The sequence below is a fragment of the Pecten maximus genome, chromosome 5 (genome assembly GCF_902652985.1).
Source record: "Pecten maximus chromosome 5, xPecMax1.1, whole genome shotgun sequence".
NCBI classification, from domain to species: Eukaryota; Metazoa; Mollusca; class Bivalvia; order Pectinida; family Pectinidae; genus Pecten; species Pecten maximus.
This window is the reverse complement of record NC_047019.1, coordinates 32,948,965-32,967,118: the sequence shown is the minus strand read 5'-3', so window position 1 is coordinate 32,967,118 and position 18,154 is coordinate 32,948,965. Positions and strand designations below refer to the sequence as shown.

General features: G+C 34.4%; 2 protein-coding genes across 2 annotated transcripts; one reads left to right on the top strand and one right to left on the bottom strand.

Annotated features, from left to right (window-relative positions):
• The first annotated feature begins 397 nt into the window (after window positions 1–397).
• LOC117327822 (zinc finger C4H2 domain-containing protein-like) lies at window positions 398–3,719 on the top strand. Its single transcript, XM_033885020.1, has 5 exons — window positions 398–508; window positions 1,710–1,881; window positions 2,010–2,182; window positions 2,712–2,874; window positions 3,211–3,719. The coding sequence occupies exons 1-5, from the start codon at window positions 453–455 to the stop codon at window positions 3,322–3,324; spliced, it is 678 nt and encodes a 225-aa protein (XP_033740911.1). The 5' UTR covers window positions 398–452; the 3' UTR covers window positions 3,325–3,719.
• Window positions 3,720–11,011: 7,292 nt separating this feature from the next.
• Window positions 11,012–17,535, bottom strand: LOC117327821 (eukaryotic translation initiation factor 1A, Y-chromosomal-like). Its single transcript, XM_033885019.1, has 6 exons — window positions 17,384–17,535; window positions 15,938–16,021; window positions 13,681–13,784; window positions 12,385–12,517; window positions 12,082–12,173; window positions 11,012–11,573 (listed from the first exon to the last, which is right to left on the bottom strand). The coding sequence occupies exons 1-6, from the start codon at window positions 17,397–17,399 to the stop codon at window positions 11,568–11,570; spliced, it is 435 nt and encodes a 144-aa protein (XP_033740910.1). The 5' UTR covers window positions 17,400–17,535; the 3' UTR covers window positions 11,012–11,567.
• Between the last annotated feature and the right edge of the window lie 619 nt (window positions 17,536–18,154).

Below are 18,154 nucleotides of genomic sequence, written 5' to 3'. Positions count from 1 at the left end.
CGTTTGGTCATTTTCCGTGTGCTATCCTTCAACAGAACGTGTTGTTGCGAAATCAGTTGTTATTTATTTTCGAAGATGTAGGACTACATGTAGTCGTCCATTGTTTACTAAACTGTAGAATAGAATGTCTCAGTTAGCGAATCTGCTTGATACTCAGTAAACAAATACCGTCTACATGTATAAACAACTAAATTTTTCATGAATGTATGGCTACTCAGTGATTATTCATCTGCACTTAGAACAATATCTGCACTTAGAACAATTGTACTTTTCAATATTTTGGAGGAGTTTAAATAAAGAAATAAATGAATGTAAAGGTTCGTCATATAAAGAAGAGAACACATCTTATCTAGTACATATTTCGGGCGTTGCAAGTCTAGCTTGGTGACTAAAACGCTTTTCTTCAAAGGTAATACAAGCGTTTTCGTGATAGAGATCTTATTATTTACAACATGGACGAACGTGAATCGGAGCTACTTTGTAAGCTTGAGAACTTGAAGGATGTACGGTAAGATTACAACAAATGCAACTGATTATTAACATATATATCGATTAAATGTTTTGTCTTTCGTCTTGTGGAAAAACCAATTGTGTTTGACTTTTCTACTAATACCTACAGCCCCCCCCCCCCCCCCCCCCCCCCCCTACACAACAAATCTCGAAATCAAGAACTGAGCACTCTGGACGAGTATGTCTGATGAGTTGAGTTTGAACTGTGCTGTACATTTCTACGATATATTTCTTTAAGGGCGTATACATTATTGCGTAACGTCATTGATATCACTAGGTCCGTGTACTGTAATAATTTGAATGGTAACAGAAGTCCGTTGTCAAACAAATTGTCATAGACAACTTACTCTCTCAATCTGTTCACGGGCGTTTGTATTTATAAATTTTGCTTTAGGCCTATATGTGCAATACAAGGTGAAGCTTGATAAAAAAACAAAAGCAATGTAGAACACAGTTAGGATAATTAAATCTTATCAGGGGAAAACTACTCGATCATTTAAATCAAAATCTGTCATTTCATGTGCAGATCTAAATTTTAAAAAATCTAACAATAAAATTATAAAATAAATGTTGCGTAATCATGAGAGAACTAATCATAATGAAATAGCAACAAAACTGTACCAATTACAAGTAAATATATATCAATATTTCCATTTGAGAAAATGTGTGAAATGTACAATTAAAACCCGCGGCCAGCCTGCTACACTACGTATACTCCCTCCTTCAAACGTGTTCCCCCCGAACACACCAACCCAGGTTCTCTCTCCGAGGAAGCCTCTTGCTTTCACTTGGAGTGGTCTGCGGCACCAATGTAAAAGTTCAAGGAGTAGTAGTGTGCAGCCATGGCCAGCTGGGATAGAACTCGCGACCCTCGGCTTACTGGTCCGCCGCTCTACCGACTGAGCTAAAGGGAAATTCCCCCTAGCCTGAAGCTAGAAGGCGACCATACAACTATGTACACTATCTACAATTAAACCCAGCCTGCTACAGTAAAAATCCATGAATAGATTTGTCATATAGTTATTGTGTCAAAAGATAGTCAAAGATTATTAAGTAAAACTATAAAACCAAGGTAATACATTTGTGTCTTAATAGTTAATTTATGATATCTAACCAACTTCTTGGGTTGCCTTCCCAATGCTGCTTAATTATGCATCAAAAGTGTAAATAGAGGCGTACATGAAAACTTTCCTTTTCAGATCACGATCTATGCAACTCGATAAGGTTCGATCTAGGTTACGCCAAGAATTAGAAATAACAGACACTGAAGAAAAGAGGCTAGATGAGTACCGCCAGGAGATGGAACTTCTGCTGCAGGAGAAGATGGCGCATGTGGAAGAGCTTCGGCTTATACATGCTGATATCAATTTGGTAAGTAGACCCAGTACTCCTGAAACAACTTTGTACATATTTTTAATCATGTGTCTGAGTATATACAACAAAATGAAAATTCAAAGAATTATTTTTGCTTTATAGTTTTCTTTTGTAACCCTTATTAGATGGAGACCACCATCAAGCAGGCAGAGGAAGAGAGGAACAGATCATTGGAATCTGCAAAGAAACTGTATGAGGAATTTCGGCCTCTGAAGGGTGATGTTGACCAAATGCGGTCATCAATTGGCATGGACAAGTTACCAGATCTTCAGGATGAAGACGAGAAACTTACACCTGAGTATGTAAACAGAGTAATATGTGTAATTAATGTGAATATCACTGTCAGTTAGAAAGCAACAATTTCAAATATTGGTAAATTTCCCTAATTGATAAAGAATTATTTTAATACATTGTAGTCATTAATTCAACTTTAATGAGTGAAAATTCTGATATTTATGTGTTAACAGGGTCGTTCACAAAAAGGTTGTTCATATCAGGTATTAACATAAATGCAGAATAATGATTGATAATCTTCTGTACACATCCTTCAAAACTTGATTATGATGCATTTAATGTTTGCCAGTGTGTTTTTACAAAGTATGTAGATCATATGATTTAATGTTTAGAGTTGAGACATGCATTAGTTTTATCTAAAAGAAATCCTGTAAACTCCCACCCAAAAAAATGATGTACATGTACAGTAGCCTTCAGTCTGTTCAAACTCTGATTGTTTATAATTTGTTTCAGATGGACCCCATTTCAGAAAGGCCAAACTTGTGAAATGAAAAATGTAAAGTATGATTTTTTGCAAACTTTTTCTTTTCCAGGTATTTTGAGAAGCAAAGTAAGGATTGGGTAGCTGAGCCACCTCCAGAACCACAGCTTCCTCAGTCTCTTGCCATCGCAGCTGCTGCAGCTCAACAGATCCAGGTTCCACGAAACAAGCCTGCTGAGAGACAGACCTTCAGGCAACAACCTCCACCTATGAAGGTATGAGTAGAATACTGCATTGTAGGGGTTAGATTTTCATAGAAATAGTAATTGTGTTAACCAAAAAAGTGAAATTCTGTAAAGTTACAGTGCTTGGATAAGATCCAGAAATCTGACTATAAGAAAAGAATTATTAGAAAGAATAGAAAGATAGTGCTTGCATAAGATAATAATTCATAGAAATAACAACAGAAGTTTGTTTGGTGAAGAATTCAGAGAGTATTCATTAAGACATGTATAATGTTTATTGAATTGAACTTTTTGTTGTTATGTGTGTGATTAAGACGTGTGTATATATATAAATGTTCATTGAATTTATCTTTTATCGTTTTGCAGGCTTGCCTATCTTGTCACCAACAAATCCATAGGAATGCACCCATATGTCCTCTGTGTAAAGCCAAGAGTAGATCCCGCAATCCAAAGAAACCCAAACGCAAACTGGATGAATGATACTGTCAAAATGTTATTGTAAATATTGTAATACATCATATTGAATTCCAGTCTTGTGGTACAGTACTAAGATTTGTACACCATTATTACTACACAAGTACATTGGTTAGATGTTTTTTTTCCATATACCAGCGGTTAGTTGAGTGGTACTGGTGTGTAGTGTATAGTTCTGATTATAAAAAATCAATGTCTCATTAACTCCTCAGAATATGGTCGGGGTGGTATTTTTGTTTGTACTCCCTAGCCGTAACGTTTTTTCTTAAAGTTTGGGTTATCATTTAGGGCATCCAGTTAAATCTTGATTTTTAGGTCACCTGAGACAAAGTCTCAAGTGAACTTTTCTAATCCTCTTTTGTCCGTCGTCGTCCGTCGTGCGTCCGTAAACAATTTACATTTTCGACTTCTTCTCCAAAACCCACTAACCAAATTCTATGAAATTTGACAGGAAGCTTCTATGGCTAAAGGTCAACCAAAATTGTAAATTATATGGTCCCCACCCCCCAGGGGCCTGAGTGGCGGGGCTAAAAAGGGTCAAATTGACTAAAACTTAAAAAATCTTCTTCTCTACTCTCAGATATGGTGGAATCAAACACTCTTCAGAGATGGAAGGGTCTTCAGGTGCTTTACCAAAATTGTAAATTTCATGACCCAGGGGTCTCACGTTTGCCCCTGGGGAGGGGGTAAACTTTACTATAGTTTATATAGGGAAATCACATTTTTGACTTTTATTTGTTTTATTTCTATTGGAATTCATTCTAATTTGGTAAACATTGTCAGCATGAGATGACAGTTTGATGGCATGCACATGTTGGCCCTGACTGACCCCCAGGGGCTGATGGGCGGGGCTAAAAAGGGCCAAATTGACTGAAATTTCACAAATCTTCTTCTCTACTCTCAGATATGATAGAATCAAATACACTTCATAGATGGCTGGGTTTGAAGGTTCTTTACCAAAATTGTGAATTTCGTGACCCTTGGGTCTCAAGTTTGCCCCTGGGGCGGGGCTAAACTTTACTATAGTTTATAATTTTTGACTTTTATTGGTTTTGGAATTCATTCTAATTTTGTAAACATTGTCAGCGTGGGATGACAGTTTGATGGCATGCACATGTTGGCCCTGACTGACCCCCCTGGGGCTGATGGACGGGGCTAAAAAGGTTCAAATTGACTGAAATTTCAAAAATCTTCTTCTCAAGACTGAAATAAGGTGGAATCAAATACTCTTTATAGTTTGAAGGGTCTTATGGTGCTTTATTGAAATTTTAAATTTCATGACCCTGGGGTCACAAGTTTGCCCCTGGGGAGGGGGTAAATTTTACTATAGTTTATATAGGGAAATCACATTTTTGACTGATTTGTTTTGATTTCTATTGGAATTCATTCTGGTTAACATTTTCAGCATGGAATGAAAGTTTGATAATATGCATATGTTGGCCCTGACTGACCCCTAGGGGCTGATAGGGGGGGGGGGGGGGGCAAAAAGGGTCAATTAAATAAACTGAAATATTTCAAATCTCAGGTGACCGTTAAGGCCCATGGGCCTCTTGTTAACAGTTTCGGAAGTCAAGTAACTATTTGTCAGAAATCTGAAGGATCAAAACATAGACAAATTGACATGTCCTTTCAATCCCAAGAGTCAAATCACAGTTTGGGTTCTGTTTGGATGTTTGTTCACTGGGTTTATCGCCCCATGAACAGCTTGGGTCATTTTGAAACAAAGTCTCCTTGTAGTTCTAACTGACTGAGCAATCGGACCCCATCAGTCTGGGGGGTAAAAACTTACTCTCAAGGGTATACTGGATACTCTTATCGGTAATTGTCAATGCATTTTTAAAAGCAGCTACATCTTACCTTTTCAACAGTTGTTTTTGATGTTAAAGAGGGGAATTTCAAAAATGTTTTTTGCATTTTTTGTCTTTTTGAAATATATGTATTGTTAAGACTATTTTATGTCCATTTCATATCATACAGTATTACGTTACTACCCATGTATGAAATTATTATGATATATCTTGCCCTGATTGCTATGAAATTTACAGGAGGTTTGTGAGATATTTCAGCATTATTAGTCATTCCATAGTTGTATTAGACATTTTTCCTTAATAGATAAAAAGGTGTTATAATTATGTACCATTGTTTGATTCTGAGCTGTAGAACATGTCAATTTCATATTTGCATGAAATCATAGTATTGATATTATATGTTGTCTACATTTATAAGATGACTGCAGAACACATTGTGTCCATGTGTGATCTCAATGAAAAATTCAATCATTTCAAAATTTTAGTCATGGTAATCTCCCTTCAGAGAACAAACATTAGATCTGCAGTAAGACCGCCCTGAATGTCTTTTAGTATTTACAAACATCTTAATGTTATGGTATTCATAAATGGGTCTGACCATTTGTTTTGGTTTGTATATCATACTGTGATGGACATTACAATGAGCGATTGAATACTCCTATGTACACAACAAAGGGCAGTTGAATACTCCTGTGCATATTAAAGGGAGGGATTGAAGATGGAAAATGGTAAACACATATAAAAGAAAGAAAATAAGCTTGAAGATGACAAGATTTATGATTAAATTATTAATAAAAGAGAACAATGTGCATTTCTTGTCAATAGCGTTAATAAATGTTCCACACTAATTGACTTTACTTTTGCATGTTTTGTATATTTCGTATCATAGAATACTGTAGGTTGTGAATGTTCTTTGTTTAGATTAATGCTACACATGTACTGTTTATTTCTATCTACCATATTTCCAAACACCAAAACTGTGATCATATCCAACACTATTTATAATTTTATAGTGAACATTACTTCCATGTATATCAACTTCATCGTTCAGGATCAGTTTATATGAAGCAGTGTGACATCACAACTATTTTTACCTGTAACTTGAATGATAACAGGTGTGTCTGCCTTGCTTCTCTGAGAATGACAATATTCACCTGTAATCACTGGAAGTCACCATCACAGGTCATGACAGCATGAGTAACTGCCTTATGCGCCTTTGCAATAAATCAGACATCAAAATTTAATCCATCAAAACATAAGTCGTCACTTCCACACAGCTATTACATTCCATACAATTGACAAAGTCATGAAATTTCAACAGTCCTGTATCTATGGTTACGTGTAATAATGGTACAATTTTAATGTTTTTACACCAAAGAATGATGTAATATTGGTGCTATATTTGCTATCAATGTCAGACATTGTGTGATGTATCGTACCCGGTATTAGTGTGGTATGTTTGTCAGTGTCTGACATCATGTGATGTATCATTATAGTGGTGTGGTATGTTTGTCAATGTCTGACATCATGTGATGTATTGTTATAGTGGTGTGGTGTCCGATATCATGTGATGTATCATTATAGTGGTGTGGTATGTTTGTCAGTGTCTGACATCATGTGATGTATCATTATAGTGGTGTGGTATGTTTGTCAATGTCGGACATCATGTGATGTATCATTATGGTGGTGTGGTGTCCGATATCATGTGATGTATCATTATAGTGGTGTGGTATGTTTGTCAATGTCAGACATCATGTGATGTATCATTATAGTGGTGTGGTATGTTTGTAAATGTCCGACAATCGTGTGATGTATCATTATGGTGGTGTGGTGTCCGATATCATGTGATGTATCATTATAGTGGTGTGGTATGTTTGTCAATGTCAGACATCATGTGATGTATCATTATAGTGGTGTGGTATGTTTGTAAATGTCCGACAATCGTGTGATGCATCATTATGGTGGTGTGGTATGTTTGTCAATGTCTGACATCATGTGATGTATCATTATAGTGGTGTGATATGTTTGTCAATGTCAGACATCATGTGATGTATCATTATAGTGGTGTGGTATGTTTGTCAATGTCTGACATCATGTGATGTATCATTATAGTGGTGTGATATGTTTGTAAATGTCCGACAATCATGTGATGTATCATTATAGTTGTGTGGTATGTTTATCAATGTCAGACATCGTGTGGTGTATCATTATAGTGGTGTGATATGTTTGTCAATGTCAGACATCATGTGATGTATCATTATAGTGGTGTGGTATGTTTATCATTGTCGGACATCATGTGATGTATCATTATGGTGGTGTGGTATGTTTGTCAATGTCAGACATCATGTGGTGTATCATTATAGTGGTCTGGTATGTTTGTCAGTGTCTGACATCATGTGATGTATCATTATAGCGGTGTGGTATGTTTGTCAGTGTCTGACATCGTGTGATGTATCATTATAGTGGTGTTATATGTTTGTCAATGTCTGACATGTTGTACTTTTGTTTGTAAACAAAACTTTTTTATACAATTCATATTAGACTAGAATAAAAAAAAACACCAGAAAATGTGCCAGTGTTGTCGTTCCTTATATACATACGAGTCACATATACCGCTTTTAGCTGGATGGCTCAACTGGAACACGTCCAGTGATAGTTATTAAAAGATTGGTGACCTTAAGCTATCAAACAAATCTAAGTTTTAAGCACTTTCACTTGTGAGGAAGGACTTTGTGATTTAAAGAGAAATTACACAGATAATGAGGATGGACTTTCAAATCAATCTATAAAAGACATCTAATCCTGGTGAACATCCGAGGCTTCTTGGCACTTCCTTAAGTATGAAAGAGAGCATACATGACTTATATTGTCAGAATGTACTTTACAGGACATAACCTGTGAACTTTAGTGAAGAAGGTTCCTTATCATTTATCATGCATTTTGAAGTGATTAACAAATAAATATTTCAACCCTTACAAGAAAATGTCTAAGAAATGAATGTGCCGCTCCTATGCAAAGAACTTTGTGTTGAGGGGTTCTTGGGGAATGACATCGTTTCCAACAGCATTTTGTCCTATTCCGACGGGTCACCCTTTACAAGTAACCATGATTGATGGCCACTAAAACATATTCAAGTGTTCAGAAATTCTGATATTTAAGGTGTAACTGTGAACTAAATCTGTTCTAGGGTTCACAATATATACAACATTTTTGGCTCTTAACCTTGTCCAGTGATGAGCTTCAGATTGTGATCAGGGCTACAACTTGATACTATGGTGTAAATATGAACCAAAACAATTCAGGTGTTCTCAAGATGTCATTGATATATTTTCAATGGGAAATCTGGGACTTATTTAGCCCAAAAAGGCTTCATAAAAATGACATGTCAGGATTTAACTAAATTTTTAAAGAATCCTGCGGGACACTACTATCTAATATACTGATAAAAACTGTGACAGAAACTATACTTCTCCAGGGTATACTCACTTCGCATTTGATGAGGTAGGAAGAACTCTAAAACACCCTATAAAAACACATGGTATATAGAGGACATTAAATGATTTCCCCTTGAATATAACATTTTTCATGAGTATGATAGGATATATTCGGTCATACTCATGAAAAATATGTTATATTCAACGGGAAACCATTCAATTATCTTTTTATTGCTTTTTTTCGCTGAAAAAAACTAAATTAAAAACATTGGAGAATTAATACTGTCAAAAAGTGCGGGAACCAGTAACTTAATTCATGATGGCGGTTCTTTGTGACATTACTTAAGTCAACTTTACGACGCCATTTTGGAAGGACTGATCAGCACAATTTAAGCATTTTCTGCTGTTATCAGAGAATTTGTGCATGGAAACTAACGTCAAGTGAGTATTTTGTCAAAAACTAGTCTGAATATTTCAGAAATACAGCAAAATAACCAATCTATCTCTCTTCGTTTCGACTGAAAAATTTGGCCAGTTTCAATGAGGTGAATACAAAGGTTCGCTTTGATTTGGTCAAAAACGAAAACTGATAAAACATATTTTCACTGCTCATCGCTGCAGTGAAAATATGATATTGACTTTTGAAGTCCTTCCCTATAATATTATCAAGAGACTTCACAAGTTTTTTTTAACCACAAAATTGTTTAAAGTACTACATTTTTAAAGCAACCTTCCAACTACAGGTAAATGATTGTATTTTGTATATAGTTCACCTATATGTATTACAGTAATCACAGACATGAATTGATTGTAACAAAAATAAAAAACATAATAAATTAAATCAAAATTTTTATTTTAATATTGTATTTTTTTCAATTCAAAACAGTTATGATACAGCAAATTTTCATTTTTTTTCCTTATTTATTTAATACAAAATATTCAATTACATACCTAAATCTTCTCATGAAACATTTTACCAAAAAACGTAAAACAACCAGAAAATTGTTTAAATGGATATTGCAATGAAACATGCAAGTAAAATACAGCACTTTATCCAAAAACTTGGGATAAGTATCTTTTAGTATGACAGTTATTTATAGATATAACTTGTTTCATGTAGATATGAAGTCAAAGCAAGTGTTATTACACAGTGCATTATATTCCTTGTATTTATACAACTAATTCCATCGCTCATTGGTTTCTATTAGATACATTATAACTGGAAAACCAAGTAAATTGTTGATTAACAGCCCCTCCCCCAATTAGGTTAAATCTGATGTAAAGTGCAACTAAAACACATGTACATGTATAACAATGAAATGAATGCAGCAGTAATATTCTAGTCCTGACTAACTGCCACATTTATTTTATCTAATAATGTAATCTTTCATCAATTAATAGTGGTTTCTTAACCAAATGTTTGTACATGTACACCATTTGGAAGTTCTATATGATATCTATGCAGTATTTCAAAATTCTACACACAAGATTTATGAATTTTACTGCCATTGTGAAATAATCCTAGGAACGAGCACATAATCTCGGAGTTTGGACTTATTACAGCATTTGTTGGCGATCTTACTGAACTACTATAACAGATTATGGGTATGCTTATTACTAGGCATGGATTTACATTGTCTTCAAAAGTGACAAGTGTTTAATTAGGGTTAAGATTAAAAATTTATGCATATTCAATATCCATCATCATATTCAAAATTACAAGGACATATATATCAACAGCATTGAAGCATTTCCAAAAGCTTATAATACACACTACATGTATACAATACTTCTTATCAAGGCAAAATGTTATATTTATTTCACAATATTTCATCATCTGTAGTAAATACTACTGATCCATATGATATGGAGGATATTCTACAATTTGTTACCAAAATGAAATTTTATCAACCAAAATGTATCTGTACTTGGTATCAAATGATAATCAATCTGCTCTATACAAATACTGGACTCTGCTTCAAATATCAGAACAAATCCATGACCTTTAACCTGTTTTGTATATCATTATTACTGTCAACAAAATTTGATGGAATTTCAATAATTCAAACATTATTAAATTAGAATTTGATACCATATTTGCCAAGAACAAGATAAACAACACATAAGATATACAACACACATGTATTCACACAGAATATCTGTAAATGTTTTCTACTGTACAAACTATCAAGCACTTAGTCTTTACCTTTATTAACTAATTGCATGGGTTATGAATGACAAGTCTACAAAACATCCACATACATTTACCAATCTACTAAATGTTATACACAATGTATTATTAGGGAACCCCTCTGTACTTTTATTTATGAAAATTACATTGTATAACATATTAACAGCCAACCAATGGAGTGAATACATCCTAAATGTTGAGAAGATATCAAAAAGTTAAAGATAATTCAAAAATCAAAATGATTTTATTTAAAAATTTGAAAAAAATCAGCTTACCAACAACCCATTGAAAAATGTAGCAATTTTGAAAAAAATCTTGTAGATAATCATATGAGATCAGTCAGATATCTCCATATGCTAATTATAGAGACAAACAATGCATGGTGTATATTTATCAGAAAATTTGATTTTGTCTCATATATACACAGAGAGAAAAAATAGTATAATCCATGAAAAATGCTTAACAGTGTTAAAGTGAAACTCTCACTCCAACAATAACAAGTGTAGATCACCATCGGTTCTTCTTAGTCCCAGATTAAAGTCTGGGTGGCATCACTGAAACTTCCTTAACAGTCACATGGAATAATCTTCTGTGTGAGATGGCTTGTCCATGTTCTCCATGGGATATTCATCATTACAGGTATTATCACATGACATCACTATATAAACTATGCTTGTAATGATAACGGAGTAGACATCTGGGTCAATCTCACAGTCAAACAATAGCAGACAGTTTATCTCCACAGACAATCTGCTCATAATTTATATTCATCCTATCTTACTCCATGGCATCTAAGCAAAATAATGTCATTTTCTTTTATATCTGAAAAAGAAAGTAATAATAACAATGATATCTGGTAATTAAAACATGTAATTATCTATAATTTGTTCAAGGGCAAAATACTACATTTTGGAAACAAGAGGCTATGTGGGCCTGTATTGCTCACCTGGATATACACTACACTTCTAGAGAAGGATTTAGAAGAATTTTCCGTTTCCTGTATTGGGCCCACCCATCAGGCCCAGACCCCTTAACCCAATTAATACTTCGGACCAAGTATGGACAAAACCCCTTCAATTCATTCCTACAGAAGAAGGATTTTAAAGAATTTGGTATGTTTCCCCAATTTGGCCTCACCCCTCGGGCCCCTTGGAGCTCAGAACAACTGTTTATACAAATTGGGTTCACCTTCCTCCAAGAATAAGCTTATAACCCTCATGATCTGTCTATTAAATAAAGGCATAAATATGAAGATAATCTTTAATATGATTCATTTAGAGACAAATTTGTGCCAGTCACAAATTTATCAAATCAATTCTAATTAACTCACATCATCAATATCATCATCATCTCCATCATAGTTATTCTGGAACTCAATTTCGTCTTGATTATCTTCATCAAAGAGGTTGTCGTTGAGTTTTGCTGGAATGAAAAAGGCAAACATGTTATCATCTAGTAAAATTCAATTCCATACTAAACAAATTGACAGGAAGAGTACTGATATGTTAACAAACTTGTAAGTTATTTAACATGCATTGAAATTAAAATGAAACAAACAAGAATGAAGAGTTACACTACATTCTCTCAGAAACTGCACATGCCATAAAGAACATACAAGAAGTAAAGATCTTACCAGATTCTGGAAGTTCTCCATATGCCTTCAGATTTCTAGCCTCGTCTGGTGTGTATTTAAGTATGACATCAGCCTTGTTGTCTTGATAATCCCTTAGTCCAAGTAAGATGATGTCACCAGCATTTATCCACACCTACATTAAACAATGCATATCATCTTACCACTGAATCACAAATGAAGCACAGGACCAAACTTTGAATACAGTGGGACACACCTGGTCCCTGTGCAACAGGACAATTTGGCAAATTACAATCATCTGCCAGATGTGAAACTATATGCAAAGAATACAAAATATAAATCATAGTGAACAAGCTTGTTCCAAGATACACAGGCCTGACAAACCTTTTCTTTGATACTGGTCAAAGGTCAGGTAGACATACTTTTGACAAAAAACACTGCCTATGCTATGTGAACCGAAGTCACAAGTATTGAAGTTACAGTGTCAAGAAGTGTTGGATATAGAGACCAAAAACTTTTTTTCTTTGATGCAATATAAATCAAAGGCCAAAATGAAGGTCAGAGTGACCTAATTTTGATAAATGACACACACCACCTCACCTAGGTGAATCCTGCCCCAAATATGAAGTGCCAGTGTCAAGTAGTGTTGTGTAGGAGATGGACCATGGACAAGATAATGTGAATAAGGAAAGGTGGAAGGAAGAATGAAAGGATGTATGAACAAAGTATAAAACTGTATTTCTATAAATAACATAATATTTCACAAAGGAACAACTTTCATGGCAATTTTTTAGGCTACACAATCTTGTTTCCTGTACATGGCAATGTTAGTTGGGATACATCATTTCTTGATAGCATACGTCTACCGACATGTCCTAACTGAGGCTTGCATTGCCTGCCAAGTCCTGCTGCTTTCATTCTGATTGAGTTCAACAAATAAAAAATGTTCACACTACAGAGTTCAGTTATTTAAAGATGAAATTCCTTAATGGTGTACTCATGATCACTCCTAAAACAAATCATGATCATCAATGTAACGGATACATTTTTTTCCGACATCCATTTTATATAGATTACTTTGAAGTATATTGTCCATTTGAGGAAAATTCTGATTTTGATCACAATGGTGTTTAAAATATTCTGCCACTGATATATAAATCATCAAATATTATTATTTTTTTATATCAAAACTTGTTTCATGCTGTCTAGCAAGTTGTACCCCGCTCAACACCTAGAGACTTGAGTAAGTCCTTAATGAACTTGAGAACATTAAAATTTCTTAGCAGCATATTTTAAAAGAAAGCTATTTTCATATTGTATATATCAAATTAAAAATACCTTTTTCCTCAGTTTTCCTCGGATATGACATAACCTCTTCACTCCATCAAAGCAGAGAGCCTCTAATCGTCCGTTGCCCAACATCTTTGTAACTTGTGCATATTCTGTAAGACATCACATGTACAGTGTAGATATATAATTGTTGTGTGTTTTAATGAATCAGTTTGATCAATTTCCATCTCAGAGCCAAATTTAAAGTATTGCATAACAAGAGGTTCATGGGCCTGTATGGTCATCTAACCCTATAAGTACTATTGTAGATATACATGCTCAGTAGCAAAACTGTACTGAGAACAACATGCAATACTGCATGTTGGTGATGGTGGCCATCTTGAAGTTTTGACCAACCTGAAAAAATGACAACACTTATTCAGGATCACTTCAGGCAAGTCTTGAGCTGAATCCCACTGGTGGTAAGTACGTGTACTTGAGAAGAAGTCAAATTCTTGGATTTGGGACAAACCCAATAGTTAAACGCTTAACCGCACTTCAAAAATGCCTTTTTCATCACATCTGCTCTTTAGCTTTTTGAAGAATCAAAATGGCCAATAGTCTGCTCACTCTAGATCTGCTTGATTAGTAACCAAGGTTTAAGTCCATCAGGTGTCATGAGTCATTCGAGAAACTTCCAACTTGCCCCTACCAAACTATCAACAGAAATTTGGGCTCCCAGATATACGACGTTTTGTGAAGACCATATATGGGCATGAACTCACAATTTAATTGCCAGGTACTTTTACCTTTCTGTATGATGCTTAAAAATATAATAATTATGCAGCAAACTAACAAGAAACAAACTGTGATATAACATATGAGATTCATCAAATCCTTTGGAAATGCTGGAGTTTGCATGGCTCCGTTTTATTAGCTAGCTTAAGATCTCTGGCTAATCATACATATAACAAGTTAGTACATATATATATGTTTTTCTCACTTTAACTTGATGACAATCATGTGAACTTACAGCAATAAGGTATCATATAACATTTCTATCACTTATTAACACCAAATTAATCACTACTGGCCACTAAACACTTTCAGCTATCACTTCGCCATTTCTGATCTAATTTTTCTAACAAAGTATCCTCGGTTGTTAAAAATACAAGATATTTGTGTCAAATGTAACAAATTTATAGTAGGATGAAAATAGCTTTACACTTGTTTTGGCTTAATATTAAGTTCTGTATTTACCAAGCAGACACATTGAAATGACATTTTTTTGAGATCTAGATGGTTTATACTTATTTCTGCACTCAAATCTGCTGAATGAACAAAGATTGATTAGTCTTTGGGTCTTTTCATGATAATATCTCTTTGTATTGTTTTAGGAGGAAGTAGGAAGCATGCATGTTCAAAACGAGGCTTATATAATCACTATCATTATCCGCACAAAACAAACGGTCCAGTAATTCAGATTACTTCATTTAGTTGAGTCGCTTGAAGTAGGCCCCATGAAAAGTCAGGCAAAATTTGGGAAAATGAAACAGAACAGAAAAAAGGGGTAGGCCTAATTCAGAACAAAAATTTCACTGAAGTGGATGTGTCACCTGTGCAGCATGTTTGGTGATTATGAAGAAAGTGATACAATTTAAACAAAAAGGAAAGATTTTTTTTGTGTATTTAAAACTCATAAAACATTTTGAATTCCAGACAGATAATGCACATATATGACAGTTATTGTACAGAAACACATTTTCCTTTTTTTAGTAACAGTGACCTTGATCTTCATGCCTGAAAAGCAATCCTATGCATGCAATGCCCCTTTGGTAAGGAAGGTCTGTATGATTCTATGAAGTTTGGGTTTGATCAGCCCAAGGAAAATGAGTTATCCCACGGAAACCTCTTACGCCGACGTCAACATTGTGATTCCTTTATGTCTGTATACTGCTTTCGCAGGTAACATGAAAACCAAAGTTTCAAACAATATGGCTAGACGACAATCAAGCAGGAAGGCTTTCAGTTCCTTAAAATAAACTTTAACATGAACAGTGTTTGTTACTTATCACATTTGTTTATGGTTGTTTTGTGTTTTAGATATTACACTGGTAAGTGGCCCCTTCCTTTGAAATTGTGCTTTTTTCAATTGTGGGTCAAACTGGCCCTCTTTGTGCAAATCCTGGATTGAATACTGTATAATTTTACTTAACAGAATAAAACAATAATTTATTTTTAAATTCTGACAGATGATCTTGATGGCTGCCATATTTAAAAACACTCTGAATACATAAAATATATCCATTTAACATGATTTTCTTACCTTGTCCATCTTCTCTGAAAACCAACTCTCTCTTTTCATTTTCATTCTCATTTTTACCCCTCCTCCTGTTTTTTCCTCCCTTTCCTGTGATAAAGACAAGAACATTTATTGATTAACATGTGTTACCTTATAGCACAGATAAATGAAACATCAATTGAAAAGAACAAAACAACTATGATCCGAGTGGACCATCATCACCTCTCTCTTCTAGAAATATACTGTTGTTAAACTATATTGTTACTGTATGTGAGGGTGAGGGGACTTGTACATGTGTTGTATGTGTTTGTAGGAGTAATAAAGGAGATCTAGACTTAACCCTTTGTTGAGTGAAGTAGAGCAAGTAGTTTTACAATACACATATTTTTTTCATATTCCCAAGTTCAAATAAGACCGTTTGTTTACTCCTTTTTTTGGACATACTCATAATTTGACTTTGTTTCCCATATTCTACTTCAATGCATTTTCTTTGATATATATTGTGATCTTGTATGTTGATATAAGGGGTGAAACGGTACACTTTCAGAACGATTCGGTATGTATTGTGGTATAGGGTTCAATTTTTTTTTTCTTTTAGGTTTAAGATATATAAACCAAAATACAAATGGACGAATAGCTGATGTTGAATATATATGTAAAACAAATTCGGCAAGTAGCCGACGTCGCATCCTTTATCGTAAACCAAAATGTTTCTACATGGAAGATCGATAGCTATAGGAAGCCAGGGAATATTTCCGCACTATATGCCATTTCCCTGTCAAAATATCATTATATGTCATTATATAATTTTAGTTTGTGTCCTCTGGTGATGTTGTTCAAAAGATTGCAAGGTGTGATTTATGCAGACACTGTTACAATATTTTATCACTTACATATATCTTTATGTTTTGTCGAAATACAAGCTCCTGAGAGCTTTTGTTAACTGTAACATATGTTCGACATAAAAAGAGGATTGCATCTATATTCTAAAACTTTTAAGGCCATGCATAGATGTCTAGTCCTGACATCTGTCGAGATGAGAATGGGGTTGAGGGCTAACCTAGCTAAGTGTGCTTTGTGAAATTTTGTTGTGTATTTTTTGCGATTTAATAAAATGGTTTTTAATGTATTCTTTGTGCTTGTAATGGCATATCTAGTTGTTATGTGATGTGTGCGTGTGGGGCCCAGTATACGGAAGGGCAGTGTGCCAATTTGTGTTGTTCATCACAAATCGAAACAGCGTGATCATACTTACTCAGAAAGTACGATTTTTTTTACTAAATGATGTCACTAAATACAAAATTCCATCTCTTGTCTTAAATTAATATTTAAAATACGAAATCGAATGATGAATTTTGGACCGGTGATCAGCTGGTGATGTCGTGGAAACCAAAAAAAGGAAATATGGTCATTTCTGGACGAATTATGATCATCAAATACGAGAACAATACGACATTGTTGTATTAGTACCTTTGTTTTTCGGCATGGTTCAACCTTCTTGACAACCTTTGCTGAGTAAAAAGAAACCGTTCAGTCTGTCTATTTACGAAATCAACTTCACAAAATGCGTCTTTCCTTTCAACATGTGAATGTATCAACCACCGGAAGTGTGCGGTAGATGGTTTATGGGAAATCAAGGTTGATTTCACACTTCATACTGCCTTGTCATTAAAGCGTTGTATTGACCTCGATATTTTGCAATCTACCAACTCTTGTTGCAACGAGCTGGTGTAATTTACTTCAACTCAATACTAAGTTCTAAATTTAATGAATTCTTAGGCTGGGGATAAAAAATTGATTGAATCTATTTGAATCCTCAATTAAATATTCTTTTGTTTGTATTTTATTGTCATATAACGGGATCGGGCACAAGTTTTCCAACTTATATAAAACTCTTTCCCAAAAACAGTACTAGTACAGGCCTACAACACAAATACTAAACAAGATAACATTAAAATATGAATAAATTGGTTTAATTTTTTGAAATGTGAGGTTTAGAAGAGTAGAAATTGGGTGATAATTGGGTGATAATTGGTGAATTTTTGAAGAAGTTTTAAAGTGAAACACTCGCGCAAAGATTCCTTCAAGATCTGCCTTCTAAATGCGGAATAATTAACAATTATGACATTCCTGTAACTTTCTTTCGGATTAAAAATTAAACTGTGATATTCACTGGATTATTATCAAACTAAACTGTGACATTCATTCTTCTTCTTCTTCTAATGATAACTCGATCCCTTC